This window comes from Dasypus novemcinctus, chromosome 6 (assembly GCF_030445035.2).
Source record: "Dasypus novemcinctus isolate mDasNov1 chromosome 6, mDasNov1.1.hap2, whole genome shotgun sequence".
NCBI classification, from domain to species: Eukaryota; Metazoa; Chordata; class Mammalia; order Cingulata; family Dasypodidae; genus Dasypus; species Dasypus novemcinctus.
In genome coordinates this window covers 4281902-4304676 of record NC_080678.1, presented here as the reverse complement: position 1 = coordinate 4304676, position 22775 = coordinate 4281902, and the positions used below count along the sequence as shown (strand labels likewise).

The 22775-nt window shown below is 52.3% G+C and overlaps 1 protein-coding gene across 1 annotated transcript in view; it reads left to right on the top strand.

Annotated features, from left to right (window-relative positions):
- The window catches only part of KNDC1 (kinase non-catalytic C-lobe domain containing 1), a 65443-nt gene that overhangs the window by 14746 nt on the left and 27922 nt on the right, over positions 1-22775 (top strand). The window contains exons 5-10 of the mRNA XM_058299469.2: positions 5483-5629; positions 6176-6293; positions 7658-8412; positions 15514-15631; positions 16288-16359; positions 16442-16503. Coding sequence (XP_058155452.1) covers positions 5483-5629; positions 6176-6293; positions 7658-8412; positions 15514-15631; positions 16288-16359; positions 16442-16503 — 1272 coding nt within the window. The remainder of the gene's footprint in view (positions 1-5482; positions 5630-6175; positions 6294-7657; positions 8413-15513; positions 15632-16287; positions 16360-16441; positions 16504-22775) is intronic.

Sequence of the window (22775 nt, the reverse complement as noted above, 5' to 3'; positions counted from 1 at the left end):
GGTGCCCAGCGCCCCGTCCCAGGCCCTGTGGTGGCTGCTTCCTGCTGCCAGCACCGGCCCCTCCCGCCCCCCAAAACGTCAGCCTGGTCTGCCTGCGCCCGTCCCCTCATCCTCCCGCAAAGGGGGAGCCCACGGGCTTCCTCCGTCCTCGGTGTCCTCACCCCCAACACTGCCCTGCGTCCCGTCGAGCCAGCCCTGCCCTGGGTCCTGCCCCCTCGCCTGCCTCCCTCCCATGGCAGTGACAGGCCCCTCAGGCTCCCGAGCCCACCGGCCACCCTGGAGCAGGTCTCCTGAGACTGCTCCACGCCCCTCGCTCCTCACTCAGGAAACCCAGTGGGCTCCCCGTGGCCGGCGTCCAAGCCCTGGGCCGCCCGACCCCGCCCCGACCCCACCCAGCTCCATCCTCGCGGCCTGGGCCTCAGCAGCCAGCAGGCGTCCGCCGGGTCACTGGCTCCTTCTCCCGGTGGGAACCACGTGTGTGACACTGCTCATGGAGGGCGTGGCCTCCTGGGGACCGGCCACTGCGCCAGGCCAGTGGGAGGGCCTGCAAGCAATGCCGGGCCTGTCGACAAGAAGGGGCCTCGAGAAGTTACAGGGTCTTCGTTCCGATGGGAGGGCTCCCTTGAGTGAGCGGCTGGATTGCGAGCACAGGGAGCTGCGCAGGAGGCGGCGCGGCAGCGCGAAGACCCCACATGGGCTGGACGCTGACACTGCCCATGTCGCCCAGCAGGCAGCTCAGGTTTTACTTTTTGTTTTCAAACTAAAAGCTCAGCTAGATGGATGGGAAAATAGGCAGAAGCACGAGGGGAGAGATGAAAGGTGAACAGGTGGGCAGAGAGAAACTGGATGACTAACAGACGGGATGGACGGTGAACGGATGGGTGATGGGTGCACAGGCGGGTGTGGCTGGATGCACAGAGCAACGGCCCGGCACTGGGAGGGCAGCAAGGGCTGCCCCGCGCCCAGCAGAGCCCAGGACGCTGAGCCATGTCCAGGCACGTTGCGGCCTTGTGGCGGGGTCAGACTCTGCCCTAGGCGAACACGGCCGCACCTGAGGCCAGGGCCGGGAGGTGTCCAGTCCTCTGCACACCAGCCCCTTCCCTGCTGTTCCTCGGCTCAGGCTGCGCTGCTGCCTGGAAGAGAAGGCGCGTCAGCATGCATGTGTGCAGGTGCATGTGTGTGTATATACGTGTGGTTTGTGGGTGTGTTGTGTACATACATGAGCATGTAGGTGTGGGTCTGTGTGTACATGTGTGCACATATGAGCGTTTATGGCCTGAGAGTGTGCACACGTGCACATGTGTGAGTGTGTGTGGCCTGAGGGGTGTGTGCATGCATGAGTGTGTGCGTGTGTACATGTGTGTGGCCTGAGGTGTGTACGTGTGTGCACATGTGTGAGCATGTGTGTAACCAGGGATGTATGAGTGTGTGTATGTGTGTGGTCTGGGGTGTGTACACTCGTGAGTATATGTGTGTGTAGTCTGAGGGGTGTGTACATACATGTGTGTGTCCATGTGTATATATGTGTGTGGTCTGGGTGTGTACATGTGTGCACATACGTGAGCATACGTGTGCAGTCAGGGACCTGTGAGTGTGTACGTGTGCGTGTGGTGTGAGGGCTGGGTGGTGTGTGACTGGAGTCTGGGGTGTGCACGGGGGGTATGGGTGCCTGGGGTGTTTGTGGGGCTCGGCTGGGGTGTGTGGCGTGTGTGCTCAGTGTGTGCTCAGTGTGTGCTCAGTGTGTGCTGAGCTCAGCCGGGGTCTTCAGGCTTTCAGTAAACTGTGCTTGATATTTCATTTTTTAATGCTTTACAATCATTGCAAAGATGGGAAAAGAAGGGAAGGTGTCTGAGCCGCACAGCCCCCCAGCCTCAAAAGTGACCACCTGCTGACCAACCCGTCTTGGCCCCCACCCCTGGTTCACCTCCAGGGCCGGCCAGACCCTGTATCGTGGGTGACCGTCAGGTTTCGCTCTAAGGACACGCCCTCCTCGACACTAGCAGCTGGGCGGTGACGGCGTCAGCCCCGGCCGGGGCCCTGCCCTATGGTCACCCCACCTGGCTCTGCAGGCTCCCCTAGACCCAGGTGAGCCCCCGCCCTGCACCGGGGGCCCCCAGCCTGCCACAGACCCCCACCACCCTTCCCTCCTGCGCGTTGGCTGGAGGAGCCTGTCTGTCCTCGTGCGCTCAGCTGTGGACGGGCAGCTGGAGGCGGGTGTGCCTCCGGCTCGGGGGCTGGCAGGGGGCCTCGGGGGGCCTGCCGCCCCCACAGCGTCGCCCAGCCGTCACCCACCGCCCTCTCTGTGGTCAGGAGGTCGGCTCCTCTTTCCAGAGCCTGCGCCCTGTCGCCTGCTTGGAGAGGTGGGGTCCCTCCTTCACCGTGTCCGGCTTGACGGCTCCGTCCCGTCCTCCCGCAGCGACTGACGCGCTTTGCTCTCGGGCTTGGTGAGCTCGTGGGTGTGCACCCATTTGGTGGGTTTCGGCCACTGTTAAGCTTCCTGTTAAGTCCCGACTGCCCATCTTCGGCTCCTCTTGGAGCCCTCGGGACCCCACGCTGGTGGCCCCTGGCTTGTGGCCAGCCTAGACCCAGGGGCGTGCTTTCCTCCACCCTGGCCTGACTTCCTGCGCCATGCACCCGCTGGACAGAGGGGGGCCTCCGGGTTCGCTGGGCGCACCCTCGGGCATGCAGGGGCAAGTCCTCCAGGTGATCCAGGCGCCTCATGCAGGGACACCCAGGGACAGGACCTCTAGGTACAGCCAGGTGTGCCCTCGAGCCTGCAGGGATGGGCCTGCCTAGTGAGCCAGGTGTGCCCTCAGGCATGCAGAGATAGACCCTCCAAGTACTGCCAGGTGAGACCTCATGCATGCAAGGACAGGCCCCCCAGGTACAGCCAGGTGTCCCCTCGCACATGCAGGGACAGACCCTCCAGGTACAGCCAGGTGGCCCTCAGGTATGCAGGGACAGGCCCTCCAGGTACAGCTGGGTGTGCCCTTGGGCATGCAGACTCAGGACCTCCAGATGAGCCAGGTGTGCCCTTGGACATGTAGGGACAGGACCTCCAGGTGAGCCAGGTGTGCCCTCAGGTATGCCCTCTAGGTACCACCAGGTGGCCCTCGGGCATGCAGGGACGGGCCCTCCAGAGCCTCGCAGGGGCCCTCAGCAGAAGGGGCGGCCCCCCTCAGGTGGCTCACCGGCTCGCGGTCCCGGAAGGAAGCCGGTGCAGGCCAGGCACGCCCCTTGGCCCTTCTCCTCGGAGCCACTCTTCCCTTCTTGCCTCCAGTTCCCAAAAGTCATTTCAAGCATGATGGGAAGCGACTTCCCAACAGGCCGGTAGGACCCCACCGGACCCCATGCAGGGCCTCGGGGGGGGGCGGGGGGGGACCCAAGACCGTCATCCGAGAAGCAGGCCAGGTCGCGGCCCCGGAGAGCCGGCTGCCCTGCCCTGCCATTCGTGCCCCTGGCCCCAGGACCTTTGCACGTGCTCTCCCTGTGCCAGGAGCCCCCACTCCTCTTTACCAACTCTTCCCCGGGCCAGCCTAGTCCTGCTTTTCCTCAGGCCTCAGATTTAACACCGTGTCCTGAGAGAGGCTTTCCCTGACCGAGCAACTCTCCATCCCCTGTGGAACGCTAGGAAATTGCTGTTTTTTAAAGGTATTGGCAGATTCTTACGGTTCACCATGATTTTTCTCAGAGAATTCTGTTTCTCTGGGGGGCACTCGCTCATTTCCTAGGACTGCTGTAGCGCCGTGCCACAAGCGGCGGCTAAAACCACCGGCGCCGCACGCTCGCGGTCCTGGCTGCCCGCAGCCAGGGCTGGACAGGTCAAGCCTCCAGCCTCCTGGCCTGCGGCTCCGTCCCCGCAGCCCCCCGCCACCGTGTCACGTTGGTCTTGGGGCCCCCCGGGATGGCCTTGTCTTACCTTCGTGGCGCCCGCGATGACCATTTCCAAACACGGCGATCCATGGTCGCAGGCTTGGGGCTTGGACGCGAGCGCGTCTTTTGGGGGCACAGGCTGATCCCACAGGCCTTGTCACCTGTCGCTCAACAGCCGCTGCAGAGGTGCATGACGACACCTGCTCAGTGTGCATCCTTGGAAGGCAGAAGCTTCTGGAAGGCGCAGTTCCATCGTCCCGTTTCCTGTGTTCCCTGCACTGGGGCTGGGAGCAGGAGCCCGGCCTTGGGGTGCAGATCCTGGCTGGGACCTTTCCCTGCCTCGCAGCTCTGCTCAGCAGGGTGGGCACTCGTGGGGGGCTCCCTCCCTTCTGCTTCAAGTGTCAGTGCCCAGCAGGCGTCCACTCAGGGTCTGCGCGCCCAGCAGGCGTCCACTCGGGGTCTGCGCACCCAGCAGGCGTCCACTCAGGGTCTGTGCACCCAGCAGGCGTCCACTCGGGGTCTGTGCACCCAGCAGGCGACCACTCAGGGTCAGCACCCAGCAGGCGACCACTCAGCGTCTGCACACGCAGCAGGCGTCCACTCGGGGTCAGCACCCAGCAGGCGTCCACTCGGGGTCTACGTGGCAGCATGGTTTTCCCCTTAGGAAGCCCCTGGACGTGGCTGGGGTGGGGGTCCCTCCACGAGCGCGTCAGGGAGGCTGTGGGCAGGGCTGCCAGTGTCGTTCCGATGGGGGGCAGCTCGGGGCGAGTCCAGGGAGAACGGGCGGCTCAGCGTCAGCGCGGTGCGGCTTCCACCCAGGGCCCGGCCCTCGGCCAGCGCAGGGGGCAGAGGATGCGGGGTGGGGACTCTGACAGAATGAAAGGCTCAGGGCGGCTGAACACAGATGCTCATCAAAAAGCAAAGAGCTTTCCTTTGCGTCCGTAATTACTGGTTAGAAAATGAAAGGAAAAATATTCTATTTATAATAGCAAATCCATGGGATGCTTGGAAGTAAATATAGCTGGACGAGCAAACAGAGCCTCACGGGGGCTGAGAGTCTCTTCTAAAGAAGACAAAAACATTAAAAATAAAATAAAGAAGGCAAAGCAAGACATGAGAAAACGGACACACAGACCCTGCCCCAGACGGAAAATGTAACTGTCCAGATTAATATACAACTGCATTGCAGTTACAACAGAGTTGCAACCATTTTTGGTTTGGGGAATGGAGAAGGAGGAATTCGAACTTGCTCTTTCAAATCTAACAAATGTGAAAATAAATTTTATTTTAAGAAATGGAAACTAATGTGTTAAAATATTCTCTGAGGCTTTTGTGTTCAAGTGGCCCCGTCTCAGTGGGGGTGGACGGAGGTGAGACGAGACCTGGGCTCAGGGCTCTGGGATGGAGCGGGCGGCCACGGCGTGGGGTGCCCACATTGTGGGCAAGCCATGGTCCCTTGGAAGATTGCTCTCCGCGTGAGAGAAAATTGACCGCACCCCAATTTCGTGTCAGGGCAAATGCATCAGGTCTCGGTATGTAGAAGCCGGGGCCCTCTGGGGAGGCGGCGGGCCTGGGCTGAGGCCGAGGGCGCTGACGCTGTGGCCCGCAGGCGCACATCTACTCGCTGGGGGCCACGCTGAAGGCGGCCGTGGACTATGTGGCAGAGCCCGAGCTGGAGCCCACGCTCAGCCCCGACCTGGAGGCGCTGCTGGGCCGGATGCAGGCCGAGGAGCCACGGGACCGGCCGGACCTCGAGGTAGGCGCCCCGGCCCCGGCCCAGGCGCGAACGTGCCAGAGCCCCCGCCGCCCCGCGCCGCCCACATTGCGTTTCCTTTAAAGTAAGGCCCCGGCGTTCTATCTTCCACTTCGTCGGGAAAGGGCCTGCTGAGAGGGCCTGCTGCTGCTGAGTCGCGGCACGTGCGGCTTTGACAGCGGGCGTGGGGCGGGCCTGCGGGGGCGGCCGAGCCCCAGGCCTGACGCGCCCGTGTCCCCCATGTCCCATGTTGCCTCTGTGTCGCCCATGCCCCGTGTCACCCGTCTCCATGTTGCCCGTGTCCCCGTGTCCCACTGTCACCCATGTCACCCCTTCATTCCCCGTCACCCGTGTCTGCACCTATGTCCCTGTGTCCCTGTGTCCCTGTCACCCCATCACCTCTGTCCCCATGTCACCTGTGTCCCTGTGTCACCCATGTCCTCCTATGTCGTACCTATGTTCCCCCATGCCCCCTGTTTCCCCATGCCACCTGTGTGGCCCATGTCCCTGTGTCCCGCGTCCCTTGTGTCCGTGTCCCCGTGTCCTCAGAGCGTCATCGCACTGTGCGAGGAGAAGGTGCCGCCCGCCGCCTCCTGCCGCCTCTGCCGCAGCCTCTCGGCCGTCGGGAGGAGGGTGCTGTCCATCGAGGCCTTCGGGGCCTTCCAAGGTAAACACTCGCGCGTCCTCCACACATACGTGCACAAGCCTCATGCACACTCTATAGACACACACTCACATGCAAACCTGTAAACGTTTATACTGCACACATACAAGCATGCACACATTTACACAACCACCCTCACACAAACCATATACACACTCGTCTCACACACATTCTCAACAGGCACTTGCACACACCCTCATGCACACCATATAGGCACACGCTCACGCACAAACTCATTTACACTGCACATTTGCACACAGGCATGCACATTGACACACTTGTCCACACCTTCACGCATACCTATACACCTCTTGCACACACCTGCACATGCACATGCCTTCATGCACACCTATAAACACATGCCTACACACTCATTCACGTTGCACTCACAAGCATGCACGCATGTTTACAAACGCCCCTCACACATACCATGTACCCCTCATCCTCGCACACTGGCATGCACGTGCCAAACCCACCACACACGGACATCGCACACAGCATGCACGCTCACATTTACACACTCACTCGTGCGCACATTCAGTGGCTCCTCCGCATCACTCTCACGTGAGGCTGGAGCCTGGCAGTCACTTAGGAACAGCCCGTCCTGACCCGTCAGCGCGGCCGGGTCTCGTGCACCTTTCACCCACCACGCCAAGAAAGATTTTGGGATTCCTTAACTTTTGCAAACTCCGCAAATCTTCCGGTGGGGCCACCCCTTCTCGAGGGTGCAGAGGTGTGGCCGTGGCTCACCTGGCTCCTGGGTCTGTCCACGTGCACATGCCCCACTTGGGGCCTGCAGCCGTGTCCCCAGCCCAGGGCCTGTGGGCTGCAGCCTGGAGAGTGGCCAGCTCTGCTGCACTGACCGCTGGGTCCTGGGGACGGGAGGAGAGCAGGTCAGGTGTCTACACCCGGCCTGAGCTGGTCTCTCGCCAGGGCGGCCCGTGGCGTGCCCAGGCTTCCTTTTCTCCTCTGGGGGCTACTTGTGTAATTACAGTAGCAAAAAGAGCTGCTTCTTGGACGAGATAATTAGGCAGGTCAAGGATTTCCTTAGACTCTCTGGGAAACTGCCAGAATGGGGCAGGTAAGTCCTGGAGCCTTCCGGGGCCTTCTGGAGACTTCCGGGGCCTTCTGGGGCCTTCCAGGGCTTCCGGGCCTACTGGGGCCTGGTTAATTAACCAGAATTAGTTTATTAACAGGGCAGAGAAGTCACTGCGGGAAGGAGGGCTCTGGGAACGTGGTCTCGGTGGGGCAGGGGCCGAGAAGGAGCCCCCGCCTTGGCTCTGGGCTCGGGTCCTGGGGGCCAGGTGGGCCCTCCCTGATGCAGGTGTCAGGGGAGCCCCCACAGCCACATCTTGCTTTGTGCACAGATGTCAGCGAGAGTGCCTGGAGGGGGAGACTGGCCTCGAGGAGCGGGGGGCCCCTGAGGCAGCCAGGGGGCCGCAGCCCCAAACCGGAGGCCCTGCCCCCGCCGGAGGGCCTGGCCCCGAAGCACCCCGACAGTCCAGAGCGGGAGCCCCTGAAGCCTTCGCCCTCGGCCCTGGCCAGCAGCGGCGAGGGCGGCGCCCCCAAGGCCCCGCGTGCCGACGACGGGCTGGCCGGCCTCCTGCTGGACTCCAGGGGTCCCCTCGGCGAGCTGGACGGGGGACCCCGGAGGAGCCGCCTGCGGAAGGTGCAGACCGTGCCCCGGCTGCTGGACGGGGGACCTGAGGCCGACGGCCCCTGCCTGCTGCTGCCTGGCGCCCTGGACACCAGGAGCCCACTGCCCCTCCCGGGACTGCCCCCCCCGGACTACAGCACTGGCCTTCCCGAGGGAAGAAACGGACCCCCCAGCTGCAAGGCGCAGCCCCAGCCCCGGCCGTGGCCCCAGCGGGGAGGGGCTCAGGGCACTGGGGGAGCAGAGCGGGGGGGCCCACCTCCGGGAAGCCCCAGCCATGGGGGTGCGGCCAGGTCCCCCAGACGGCCCGAGCCAGAGGGGGCCCCCCCACCACACGGGGCCGAAGAGGCGGGCCCCCTGCCCCAGCCTGCCAGCCCCCAAGACGCAGGACTGGACGCCGGGGGCCCCGGAACCGGCAGAGGGGCTCCGGAAGAAGCCAGAGGTGCAGGGAGCACCGCCTCGGAGCAGGTGGGTGCCGCGTCTCCCGGGGGCTGGGGGGTCCTGCCTGGTGGCCTCCCCCGGCCCCACGCCCCGCTCCCCAAACCCCGCCAGGGGCTCAAATGCCTCGTTGAACGCTGGTCACTCATAACAGGGGAGGGAGCATTCACCTTCACACTCGCTCTCTTTTTTTCTTTTTTTGGCTCATCTGTAAGTAACCTATTTTAAAAAATTATTTTTAATTGTGGCAAAACACCCATAACATAAAAAAACATTTTAACTATTTTAAGTGGGCGATTTTTTTGACATTAGTTACCTTGACAATACTGTGGAACTTTCACTACAATCCGTTTCCGGACTAATTTCATCATCCCAAACCAAAGCGCACAGTCATTCAGCAGTCAATCCCCGTCCCCAGCGCCCACCCCTGGGAGCCCCCACTCTGCTTCTGGTGTAATCATTTCATGTAAGTGAGATCACACTACATTGTCCTTTTCTGCCTGGCTTTTTCCACTCAACGCGAGGTCTTCAAGTCCATCGTGTTGTGGCAGGTGGCAGCACTTCACGTTTCTGTGGCTGAGGAAGAGCCCACTGCATCTGCAGACCACGTTTTGTTCACCCGTTCACCTGTTGATGGACACTTGGGTTGCTCACACATCCTGGCAATGGAGAATAATGCTGTGATGAACACTAGTGTGCAAATATCCGTCCCAGTCCCCACTTTCAGATCTTTGGGGTATATACCTACGAGTGGAATTGCCGGGTCATATGGTAATTCTATGCTTAATTCTCTAAGGAACCATCAAACTGTCTTCCACAGCAGCTGCACCATTTCCCCATCAGTGTACAAGGGTTGCTATTTCTCTGCATCCTTGCCCAATCTTATTATTTTCAGTTTTTTTAGTAATAGCCATCCCAGTGGGAGTGAAGTAGTACCTCATTGTAGTTTTAAATTTGCATTTCTCTAATTTTAATGATGTTAAGCATCTTTTCATATACTATTGACCATTTAAAAACCATCTTTGGAGAAATGTCTGTTCAAATCCTTGGCCCACTTTTTAGTTCGGTTGTCTTTTTGTTGTTGAGTTGTAGAAGTTCTTTATATATTCTAGATATTAAACCGTTATCATGTATATGGTTTCCAATTATTTTCTCCTGTTCTGTAGGTTGTCTTTTCACATTCTTGCTAATGTCCTTTGATGCACAAAAATTTTACATTTTGATCAAGTCCCATTTGTCTGTTGTTTCTTTCGTCCATTCTTTTGGTGTAAAATCTAAAAACCCATCACCTCCTACAAGGTCCTGATGATGTTTCCCTATATTTTCTTGTAAGTGTTTTATAGTATGAGCTCTTCTTTGGTCTTTGGTCAATTTTGAACTAACTTTTGTATATAGTGAGAGGTATATACAGGGTCCACATTCATTCTTTTGCATGTGGATTTTCATTTGTTCAACACCATTTGTTGAAGACTATTCTTTCCCTGCTGAATGGACTTGGCACTCCTGTCAAAAATCAACTGGCCATTGAAGTGTGGATTTAACTCTGGATTTGCAGTTCTATTCCATTGGTCTATGTGTCTGTCCTTTAGGCCAGTACCACACTGTTTTGATTACTGTGGCTTTGTAATAAGTTTTGAAATCAGGAAGTGCTGACTCCTCCAACTTTGTTCTTTTTCAGAGGTGTTTTGGCTATTCTGGGCCCCTTGAAATTCCATATTAATTTGAGAATCAGCTTTTCCGTGTCTGCAGAAAGGCTGCTGGAATTTTTAATGGGATTGCATTGAATGTGTAGGTTTCTTTGGGCAGTGTGGACATCGTAACAATAAGTCTCCAGTCTGTGAACATGATATGACTCTCACTTATTTACATCTTCTTCAGTTTCTTTCAGCAGTATTTTGCAGTTTCCTGTGTGCATGTCTTTTACCTCTTGGATTAAATTTTTTCCTAGGTATTTTAGTCTTTCAGATGCTGTTGTAATTGGAATTGTCTTCTTGATTTCCTTTTCAGATTGTCCATTACAGGAGGTCAGGAACCCAACTGACTTGTGTGTGTTTATCTGGTCCCTGAAACTTTGCTGAATCTGTTTGTTGACTCTCGTACCTTTGTTGTGGCTTTTCTGGATTCGCTTTATATAGGATCATGTCATCTGCAAATAGGGTGATGCAACTTCCTCCTTTCTGCTGTGGATGCCTTTTATTTCTTCTCCTGTCTGGCTGCTCTGCTAGGGCTTCCAGCACAGTGCTGGGTCGCGGTGGCGACCGTGGGTGTCCTCGTCTTGCTCCTGACTTAAAGGGAAGCTTTCAGTCTCTCACTATTAAGAATGGTACTTGCTGTGGGATTTTCATAAATGCCTTTTATCATGTTGAGAAAGTTCCCTTCTTTCTTTTGATTTTTTTAAAGATTTATTTTATTTGTTTCTCCCCTCCCCCTTGTTGTTTGCCCTTGCTGTGTCTGTTCATCTTCCTTGTTTCTTTAGGAGGCACGGGGAATCGAACCCAGGACCTCCCATGTGGTAGGCAGGAGCTCAATCCCTTGAGCCACATCGGCCTCCCCTATTCCTAGTTTTCTATGTGTTTTTTTCATGGTTGGATATTGGATTTTGTCAAATGCCTTTTCTACATCAATTGTGATGATCATCATTCTGTTAATTTCCTTTATTCTGTTAATGTGGTATATTATATTGATTGATTTTTCTTATGTTGAATGATCCTTACATTCTGGAATGAATCCCACTTTGGGCCATGGTATATAATCCTTTTAATATACTGTTGGATTCAGTCTTCTAGTATTTTGTTGAGGATTTTTGCATCTGTACTCATAAAGGATATTGATCTGAAATTTTCTTTTCTTGTGCTCTCTTAATCTGGCTTTGGTAGCAGTGTATTCCTGGCCTCATAGAATGAGTTAAGTAATGCCCCCTTCTCTATTTCTGGAAGAGCTTTAGAAGGGTTGGCATGGAATCTCTAAATATTTGGCAGAATTCAGCAGTGGAACCATCTAGTCCTGGACTTTTCTTTATTGGGAGGTTTTGGACTGCTGATTCTATCTCTTTGTTTCTTATGGGTCTGTTGAGATTTTCTATTTCTTCTTTGTCAGATTAGGTCATTTGTATGTTTCTAAGAATTTGTCCATTTCATCTAGGTTTTCTAATTTTTTGTCATATAAACAATTGTTCATAGTATCCTCTTATAATCATTTTTATTTCTGTAAGGTCAGTGAGAATATCCCCACTTTCAATCCTTGTTTTAGTTTTTTTTTTGTCTGTCTCTCTCTGTCATTCTGGCTAAAGCTTAACTTTTGGTTTTGATAATTCTATTGCTTTTCTATTCTCTATTTCATTTTCTCTGCTTTAATTTTTACTATTTCTTTTCTTCTACTAACTTTGGGTTTGGTTTGCTCCTCTGCTTCTAGTTTCTTTAGGTGTGAAGTTATGTTTTTGATTTGGGACCTTCTTTTTATTGTAAACATTTAGATCTACAAACATCCCTCTGAGTACTGCCTTTGCTTCATCCCATACAATTTTGTATCTTGTGTTTTCACTTTCGTTCATCTCAAGATATTTCCAACTTTCTCTTGTGATTTCTTGTGAAACAATCCATTGGTTGTTTAATAGCGTGTTAATTAATTTCCACATATTGGTAAATTTCCAGTTTTCCTTCTGTTATTGATTTCTAGCCTTATTCAGTTGCGATCTGAGAAGACACTTTGTATGATTTCAGTATTTTTAAACTATTAGGATTTGATTTATGGCCTAACATATGGTTAGTTCTGGAAAATGTCCTATGTACACTTGAGAAGAATGTGTAGTCTGCTGTTGGTGGGTGGCATGTTCTCTATAAGTCCATTCGGTCTAGTTGGTTAATCGTTTGGTCAAGTCCTGTTTCCTTATTGATCTTCTGTTTAGATGTTCTATCCATTTTTGAAATTGGTGTATTAAAGCCTCCAACTATTATTTGTACAACTGTGTATTTCTCCTTTCAAATTCTGACAATTGCACTTCATATATTTTGGGCTGTGTTGTGAGGTACATATAGGTTTATCATCATTACATCTTGCTGGATTGAAACTTTTATCAATACATAATTTATTTTTTTGTCCCGTAAATTTTTCTTTACTTAAAATCTATTTTTTTCTGACTATAAAATAGCCACTCCAGCTCTCTTTTGATTACCACTTACATGAAATACATTTTTCCACTCTTTTGTTTAAGAAGGGAGTACCAGGGATTGGACCTGGGACCTCATATGTGGGAAGCAGGTGCTCAATCACTGAGCTAAACTCGCTCCCCTTTTCCACTCTTTTACTTTCAGTTTCTTTGTGTCTTTGTACTTAAAGTTGAGTCTCTTGTAGGCATCATATAGATGGATCATGCTTTTTCATCCAATCTGCCAATCTCCGTCTTTTTTAGTAGAGGAGTTTAATCCGCTAGCATTTAAGGTAATTGAGAAGAAAGCATTTACTTCTGCTATTTAGCTCTTTGCTTTCTGTATGTCTTGTATTTTTTTTCTTTCTCAATTACTCCATTACCACCTTTTCTGTATTTAGTTTCTTTTTTGTAGTGTACCATTTTGATTCCCTTTTTCCTTTCTCTGTATTTTTAAGTTATTTTCTTAGTGGTTACCTTTGCAAATATATTGAACATCTTAAACTAATAACAACCTAGTTTACCTGGTACCAACCTAGTTTCAGTAGTTTGCAAACTCTCTATTCCTGTATTTCTCTATCCCTCCTCCGTTATATTGTTTTTGTCTCAGATTACATCTATATATACTGTATGCCCATAAACATAGACTTATAATGTTATTTTATGCATTTGTCTGTTAAGTCATCTGGGGGTCAGGGGAGCATATATAAATCCAAAGTATAGTAATCCAGGATTTTATATTTACCTTTAAATGGGTTTGCCTTCACCAGTGTTCTTTCTTGCTTCTTTTAGCCTCAAGTTACTGTCTAGTGACCTTTTATTTCCACCTGAAGGACTCCCTTTGGTTTTTCTTGCAGGGCAGTTCTTCTGATAATGAACTCTTGCAACCTTTGTTTATCTGTAAATGTCATAATTTCGCCTTCATTTTTGAAAGGTAATTTTGCTGGATATAGAATTTTTGGCTGGCATTTTTTTCTTTAAGGACTTTAAACGTGCCATCCCACCATCTTCTGGTCTCCATGATTTTTGATGGAAATCCACTGTGGCTCTAATTGGGATCCCTTGTATGTGACACGTTGCTTCTCTCTTGCTGTTTTCAAAATCCGCTCTCTGTCTGGATTTTGACAATTTCATGCTGCTGTGCTTGGTGGAGCTCTGAGAGTCTGTTCTGCATGTGGGTTGAGCTTTGTGGAGTGCACATTCCTGTCTTTCATCAGATGCGTGGTGCTTCCAGCGTTATTTTCCAGTACTCTCTCTGCCTTATTCTCTCTCTTGTCCTGGGACTCCAGTGATGCATACTTCAGTCCCTCAAGCGTGGGTCTTCATTTTTTTTCATAATTTGCTCTTTCTGCTCCTGACATTGGTAATTTCTGTTGCTGGGTTGGGGCCCTCAGGGTCAGGGTCCTCCAGCCGAGGTCACCAGCCCTCCCCAGGCGCACCACCGGTGCTGGCCCAGGTGGGTCTCCAGGGCCTGCGATGAGAGACAGCCCGTCCCTGCAGCTGCTCGGCCAGGCCAGGGGTCCAAGGTCCAGATGATTAGACGCTGAACACATTCTCTGGACTCTGGGCCAACACGGGGCCAGCTCGGCCCTGTCGCAGGATCTGCAGGCACTGCACAGAGGAGGGCGGTGCTCAGGGCCCCCCGCAGAGCCCCTGCAGGGCAGGAGGCCGGGCCGGCGTGCAGCACCCTCAGCAGCCGGCCACCCTTCAGTCCCTCCACTGTACGCTGTCCCTCAAATGGACAAGGAACGCTGTCGCAGGGTCAAGGACTCTCCCAAAACAGAGCCAGACCCTACCCCAGTCTGCTGGCCCAGAGCCATGTGGCACCTGCAGGGGGCAGCCGGGGAGGAGTCTGGCCAAGCGATCCATGTGCAAGCACACGCCTGCCCTTGAGGGGCTCAGAGCCAGTGCCAGGCCTACCCTGGGCAGGGGAGGGCCAGCAAGGCCATGGGGCAGGGACCTCTGCTTCCTGCACCATGTTTTAGCCGAGGCATCGTTGAAACTGGCCCCAGAGCTCCAGTGCACAGACCAAGACGGTCCAGAAACAAGCTGGGGTCCATCGAGGTGGGTGGGCCCCCATCAGGACCACGTCTGGGCTCTGGGGGCAGGGCCAGTTCCCCCAGCCCGAGCCCTGCTCAGCCGATGCCCCACACCCAACCGGAGACTCCAGGGTGCAAGGAGCTGGGCCTGCGGACACGGGCGCCAGCCAAGTGCAGCTCAGACGCGCCCTCCAGCCACACGCGGCACAACGTGCCCCACGGGCAGGGACCACGGCGCTGACCGTCAGCTCCTCCACCTCACAGCAGGCCCGGCAAAGGGGCGAGGGGCGAGGGGCGAGGGGCGGGCACAGGCCTCTGGACCCCTCCAGGACCATGTGTGCTTGGCCGTCCGCAGGGGCTGCTGCCCGTACCGAGCACTTCTTTCGACTTGGGGACTGTTTCCCCAGCCCACCTGGAATGATGTGAGCCCATCCCCTTCCCTGTGAATCCTTCCTGGGACCCCCAAAATGCCTCTTCCAAGCCCTGACCCTGGTCCCATGACTGGTCCTGATGGAAACAGAGGAAAGGAGGCTAACGTGGACGAGGGGACCCCAGTCCAACCACTGGTGTGCTGATGACAAGAGTCGAGCAAGACTCAGAATCACAGGGAGGGGGCTCCAGGGCGCAGGGACAGGGGAGGGGCTCACGTGCAGGGGAGGCCAAGACTGCGATGAAGTGGCAACCCCAGGAGCGCCCCGGGCTGCCCGGGCCCAGGCGCTGGAAGGAGCATGGCGGGGTCTCCCCTTGCACGTCTGGAGGGGGCACCCCCGGCCACCCCCCCGGCTTCCAGAGCCGTGAGAGGACAAATGTCTGTTTGAAGCCCCTGCCCACAAGTGGTGTTGGTTAGGGGGCCCTGGCGACCAGGACACTTCCCGAGGCGTGGGGGTGGGCCGTGCCTGGTCTGCAGCACGGCCCCCCACTTTGCCCACACCCTTCTCCCCGCCCCAGGCGTGGGTGTCCCTGCAGGACCTCCTGTCCAAGCTGGGCAGATCCTTCAAGGAGCACGAGCTCTGGGCGCTGTGCCACGAGTGCCTGCGCACCCTGCAGGCAGGCGTCCACTTCCCAGGTAACCCCCGCGACGCCCGCGGCGCACCCCATGCTCCCGAGCCCCGCTGGCGGCCGGCGGGGGTCGTGGGCCTGGGGAGTCGGGAGATTGGGGGTTCAAGTGGGAGCTTTAGCGGCGTGTTTGCAATGGGGTGACGGGTCCGGGCTGGGGACGGAATCCGCTCAGGGCGGGTGGGCACCCGCGGGCAGCACGGGAAGGCTCGGGCCCCACGGGCAGGGGGTTGAGGCGCAAACGCCCCCAAGGCCCCCGGGCCGACAGCGACCCTGCTGGCTCAGGTCCCTGCGGCCCATCGGCAGCCGCGTGGCCTCAGGGCTCCTGGCCGGTGGGGCCTGCAGACTGTGGGGTGCAGGAGGCCAGCCCCCCAAGCCGCCCCCCCCTTACCCCCCGCCCGGGCCCGCCTCTCCTCCACTCCAGCCCGTGGTCAAGCGCCGGCTCCCCCATCCAGCCCGGCAGGGACCACGAGGCGCCTGCGCCGGTGGGCGGGGGGGCGGCCCAGGGGGTCTCCGCAGGGCCCCTAGGCATCACTGCCCCCGGGGCGGCTGGGCGGGCGCGTGGGAGCTCGGCAGGAGTCGCTGGGCGCACGTAGGCCCCCAGGGGCAGCCCCTGCCCCGTCCTGCCGCCGCCGAGGGGTCTGCTCTCACGGCCCCGCTCCGCAGCCCACCTGTGCCTGGACTCCGTGCTGGTCGCCGAGGACGGGACCGTGCTCTTCGGGCCGCCCCGCGCCCACGGTTCGTGCCTGGGGAGGGGAGAGGCTGGGCCGCAGGGGCTGCGCTCGGCGGAACTCCCTGCTGATGGGATTCTCCCCCTTAGGCTCTTACAACTCGTTTTTCCTGGCCCCCGAGGTGGCAGAGGGGAAACTGGCGACTGAAAAGGTAAACGGGCTCCGCCTCCTGCCGCTCCCGCCCCTTCCCCCTCCCACTCTCCTGTTCTCGCCTCCGCGCTGGCTGCGAGATGGAGCGGTGGCTCTGTTAAATTACATTACATATTTACAAATAAGTGCAGCATGTTCAAAACCCAGGGAGAACCTCTACTCCGGGCAGATGGGGTGGACACCCTGACCTAACCCAGGCTCTGAGCGCAGCCAAAACTGCACTTGGAGTGTCAACACAGCCTGGAAGGGGCCGGGGGAAGGGACCGGCTGGCTGTGGACCTGGGAATGAGGAGGGTCGTGGTGGGTTTCCTCGGTTTCCTTGTTGCCTCGTGTCCCAGACTTGGAGCCCGAGACGCCGCAACCCGGAAACGGCCGCAGGTGCAGACAAATAAACCCCGAGCAGCCTGCTGTCCCCGGCACAGGCCGGGCAGGGGCGGCCTGGCCAGCCAGGGGGTGTTGAGCCCCCGCTGCTCGGCCATGGACGCACCCAGAGAAGAGCAGCCCCGCCCCGGCCTGCACCCCCTCCTCGCCCATCAGTAACGAGGCGGCCCTCCCCAGCGGAGGTGTCAGGGGGCCTGGCCGAGTAGGCCTTGCACACGTCCACCTGGCCCCTGTTGCCATGGGGAGCTGCTGGAGGCTTGGGGGGCTGGACTCCCAGCCCTACCCAGCAGTAAGGGGGGCCCCGCCTTGGGGTCTGAGAAAGCCCCCGAAAACAGAAGGCTTAAGTAAGATCCAGATTCTTCTAACATGAAAATGCCCAGGTTTTAATAGAAAATCACTGCTCATACCAAGGTCCAGGAAAACCTCAAACTGAATAAAAAAGAATCAACAGAGGCCGACTCCAGATGTGAGAGTCTAGAAACAACTGAAGGTGGCTCTAAGGCAGCCACGGTAACAATGTTTCAGTGAGTGATTACAAGCATGCTTGAAACAAAAAAGTAGAAAGTGTCAGTAGAGAAACAAGATAAAAAGAAGAAAGAAATTTTAGAACTAAAAAATATAACAACTGAAGTTTTTTTAAAAGCTCAGTGGATGGACTTAGAAGAATGTGAAGGGGGGGAAGAAAGAATCAGTAAACTGGAAGATAGAATGCTAGAACACAGCTAATCTGAACAGGAGAGAAAATGACTGAAAAAGAGATGACGGAGCCTCAGGGACTTGTGGGAATGTAACAAAAGATCAAACGCTCATGTCTTCAGAGTCCTGAAAGAGAAAGAGGACAGGGCAGAAAGAGAAATAATGGCCAAAAACTTCCATAATACGGCAAAACACCTAAACCTACAGATTCAAGAAGCTGAGCAAACCCCAAACAGGATAAGCTAAAGAAATCCACTCTGAGACGTATCACAGTCAGGCCTACAAAAATTAAAAACATAAACAACCTTTAACGCAGTGAGAGAAACAGCAGGTTACTGTAAGGGGAAATCAACTCAAATGGGAGAGGATTTCTCATCAGGAACTCTACGGGCTGGAAGGCACCATATTTTCCAGGAGCTGAAAGAATCCTATATCCACTGAAAATATACTTTGGGAATGAGGGAAAAGTCAGGGCATCCTCAGATTAAAGAAAACCAAGAGTGCTAGATGCCAGCAAACCTACTCTAAAATAATGGCTAACGGAAGTTCTCTAAACAGAAAGGATAGACTTCCCTAAATTACGTTTGATGGTTGAAGTAAAAGTTACAACACTGTTGAATGCAGTTCTGAATGTACATACGGGGAAGCGGACTTGGCCCAGCGGTTAGGGCGTCCGCCTACCACATGGGAGGTCCACAGTTCAAACCCCGGGCCGCCTCGACCCGTGTGCAGCTGGCCCATGCGCAGTGCTGATGTGCGCAAGGAATGCCGTGCCATGCAGGGGTGTCCCCCATGTAGGGGAGCCCCACGCGCAAGGAGTGTGCCCCGTAAGGAGAGCCGCCCAGCGCGAAAGAAAGTGCAGCCTGCCCAGGAATGGCACCGCACACATGGAGAGCTGACACAAGATGACGCAACAAAAAGAAACACAGATTCCTGGTGCCGCTGATAAGGACAGAAGTGGTCACAGAAGAACACACAACAAATGCACACAGAGAGCAGACAACTGGGGTGGAGGGGGGAATATTTAAATAAATAAGTAAATGTACATAGGAGTATATTTAAGGCAAGAATGTTATAAATAGGAGGGTAAAGGCATGGAAGGGAGGTAAGATTTCTAAACTTTGTTTTAACTAGTGAAATGTAGATTGTGACATGTGTATTATAACCTAATACCTAGAACAATAATTTTAAGAGGCATGCAAAGAGATATACTCAAAACACTATAGACAAATTGAAATGAAATTCAAAAACATGTTCAAGTAACCCATAGGAAACAGGAAAAAGAAAACAGAAAAATAAACAGAAAGAATAGGGGAAAAATGGCACACTTAAGCCCTACAAGATCAATAATTGTCTTAAATGTAAATGGTCTAAATACACCAATTTAAAAACAGATTGGGGCCCACCCAAAATAGCCAAAAAAATCTTGAAAACGAACAAAGTTGGAGGACTCACACTTCCCAATTACAAATTGTACTGCAAACCTACATTAATCAAAACCATGTGGTACTGACAAAAAGATAGATTTATAGACCAAAAGAGCAGAAATGCAAGTTCAGAAATAGACCCACACATCTACGGCCAAATGATTCTCGACAGGGGTGCTAAGTCCATGCAATGGGGGAAAATTGTCTCTTTAACACCGGGGTTGGGGAAACTGGATAGCCTGACGTGAAAGAATGAAGTTGCATTCCTACCTGACACCATATACAAAAATTAACTCAAAGTAGGTCAAGGACCTAATATAAGAACTAAAACAACATAACTCCACCGGGAAAACATAAGCACAAATCTTAATTACATGGGATTCAGTGATGGACTCTAAGATATGACACCAAAATCACAAACAACAAAAGAAACAATGGATAAATTCTACTCCAACAAAATCTAAGAGTTTTGTACATCAAAAGCCATTATCAAGAAAGTGAAAAGACAGCCTACAAAACGGGAGAAAATAGTTTCAAACCATATATAAGGTAAGGGTTTAATATCTAGAACATATATAAAGCACCTTTACAACAACAAAAAGATAAACAGCCAAATTAAAAAATGGTCAGGGCTGTGTGATGAACTGGCGCACGTGCAGTGCTGATGCGCGCAAGGAGTGCTGTGCCACACAGGGGTGTCCCCCACGTAGAGAAGCCCCATGCGTAAAGAGTGCGCCCCATAAGAAGAGCCGCCCAGCATGAAAAAAAGTGCAGCCTGCCCAGGAACGGCACCACACACGGAGAGCTGATGCAGAAGATGATGCACCAAGACAGGACATAGATTCCAGGTTCCACTGACAACAATACAAATGGACACAGAGAGCAGACAACTGGGGGGGGGGAGGGGAGAGAATTTTTTAAAAACTCATTAATGTTTAAAAAAAAAAGATCAGGGAAGCAGATGTGGCTCGAGCTGTTGGGTGCCTGCCTCCCACATGGGAGGTCCCGGGTTCATTTCCCAGTGCCTCCTAAAGAAGACGAGCAAAACAGCGAGCTGACACAACAGGCTGGTGCAGCATGCTAATGCTACAAGGTGAGGGAATGAGATGACGCAACTAGATGATGCAATGAGGAGACGTAACGAGGAAACAAATGTGGGACATAAGCAGGGAGCATAGGTGGCTCAAATTATTGGGTGCCTCCATCCCCCATGGGAGGTCCCAGGTTCCATTCCCGGTACCTCCTAAAAAAGAAGACAAGCACACGATGAACAGACATAGAGGGAAGATAGCGAGTACAAATGAAGAGGGGGAGAAATAATTTTTTTTAAATGGGTAAATGGTTTGACTAGACAATTTTCCAAAGTAGATATACAAATGACCAATAAGCATAGGAAAAGATACTCAACGTCATTTGCCATTAGAGAAATGCAAATCAAAACCATGAGCTACCACTTCACACCCACAAAGATAGCTATCATTAAATAGACATATATATGTATAGAGAGAGAGAGAGCAAATATTGGAGAAGATGCAGAGAAATCAAAACTCTAGTGTGTTGTTGGTGGGAATGTAAAATGGTGCAGCCACTGTGAAAAGCAATATGGTTGTTCCTCGAAAAGTTAAATTTAGAATTTTTAAATTTCAAACTTGTCAATTCTACTTTTAGGTATATACCCAAAGAAGGTGAAAACAGGATCTCAAACAGATACTTGTATACCAGGGTTCATAGCTGCATTATTTACAGTAGCAGTGGCCAAAAGGCGGAAGTTTAACCCAAGTGTCCACCAACAAATGAGTGGATAAATAAAACGGGTCCATACAGACAAAGGGCTACTATTCAGCCATAAGAAAGAATAACATTATGAAATAAGCTGCAACATGGAAGAGCCTTGAAAACATTATGCTCAGTGAAATAAACAAGAATAAGAAGTACAAATATTGTATTATGTCACTTAAAAGATCTCTAGAAATAGCAAATCGCAGAGACAGAAAGTAGAATAGAGGTAACCAGGGAAGGGAGGTAGGGGGAGTGAGGGGAAGGGAAGTGAATGTTTGGTGAATATGGAATGTGTGTAAATAAAATTAATTTTTTTAAAAAGATTGGTAGAGTGGACTAAAAAATGTCCCAACTATATTCTGTCTGCAGGAAACTCACTTCAAATATAACAGTATCATTAGCTTGAAAGCAATGAGAAAGATATGTCCCACAAATATTGACCAAAAGGAAGAAGCAGGGGTGCACATCTATATTTTGTTAAATGTTTTTTTGTGGGGGGAGAGGTACCAGGATTGAACCTGGGACCTCATATATGTGAATTGTGGACTCAACCACTAAGCTACACCCAGTCCACTGGATACCTATATTAATAGCAGGTAAAGGAGACTTCAGAGCAAAGAAACTTACCACAGATAGATGAACATTATATAAAAGTCCATCCACAATAAGACATAGCAATCTTAAATGTGCATGCACCAAACAATAGAACTGCAAAAATAAGTGAAGCAAAACTGGTAGAACTTAAAGGAGAAGTAGACAAACCTAAAGTTATAGTTGGAGAAATCCACATCCCTCTCTCAACAATTAATAGGACTAGACAGAAAACCAGCAAGTATGTAGAAGAACTCAGCGGCATCAAGCAATAGGCTCTACGCGCTGTCTAAAGAACACTCTACCCAACAACGGCAGAACACATTCTTTTCAAATGCCCATGGAACAGACACCAGGATGGAGCACATCCTGGACCATAAATCAAACCTTAACAAATTCAAAAGAATTTAAGTCACATGGTGTGTTCTCTGACCACAATAATAGAAATTAATAATGGAAGGATAACAGAAAATCTCCAAATGTTGGGAAGGTAAGCAACACACTTCTGAATAATCCATGGGTCAAAAAGGAGCTCTTAAGGGGAATTATTATAATACATGAAAATGAGTAAAAATGAAAATACAACACATCAAAATTGGGTCACAGCTAAAGCTGTGCTAATAGGGAAATTTATAGCACTAAATGCTTACAGCAGAAGAGAGGGAATCTCTCAAATTAGTGATTTAAGCTCCCACCTCAAGAACTTAGAAAAAGGAGAGCAAAATAGTCCCAAAGTAAGCAAAAGGAGGGAAATAATAAAGGTGAGAGCAGAAAAAATGAAATTGAAAATATAAAAGCAATAGAGAAAAACCAAGGAAACAATTGGTTCTTGGAAAAGATCAATGATAAAATCGACAATTCTCAAACAAAACTGACAAAAAAGAAGAAAGACACAAATTGCCAATATCAGGAATGATAAAGGATGTCCCTGTGGACCCCAAAGACATCAAAAGGACAATAGGGAATGACTACGGACAGCTCCACACGTGAACTTGACCTCGTAGATGAGATGGACCACTTCCCCCAAAATACAGACTACCACAGTTCACCCAATATGAAATAGGTCGTTTGAATACCCATATAACCATAGGAAGTTTAATTTGTAATTTTAAAACTCACAAAAAATAAATCTCTAGGCCCAGATGGTTTCACTGGAGAATTCTACCAAATGCTGAAAGAATTAATACAACAGTTCCACATATTCTCTTCCAGAAAGAAGAGGAGGGAACACTTCCCAATTCATTTTAGCGAAGCTAGTATTACCCTGAATCCAAACCCAGGAGAAAAATAACTACAGATCAATATTCTTAATGAATATAGACAAAAATCCTTAACAAAATATAAACAAATGGAATTCAGCAATATATAAAAAGAATTATATACCATGACCAGGGTTTGT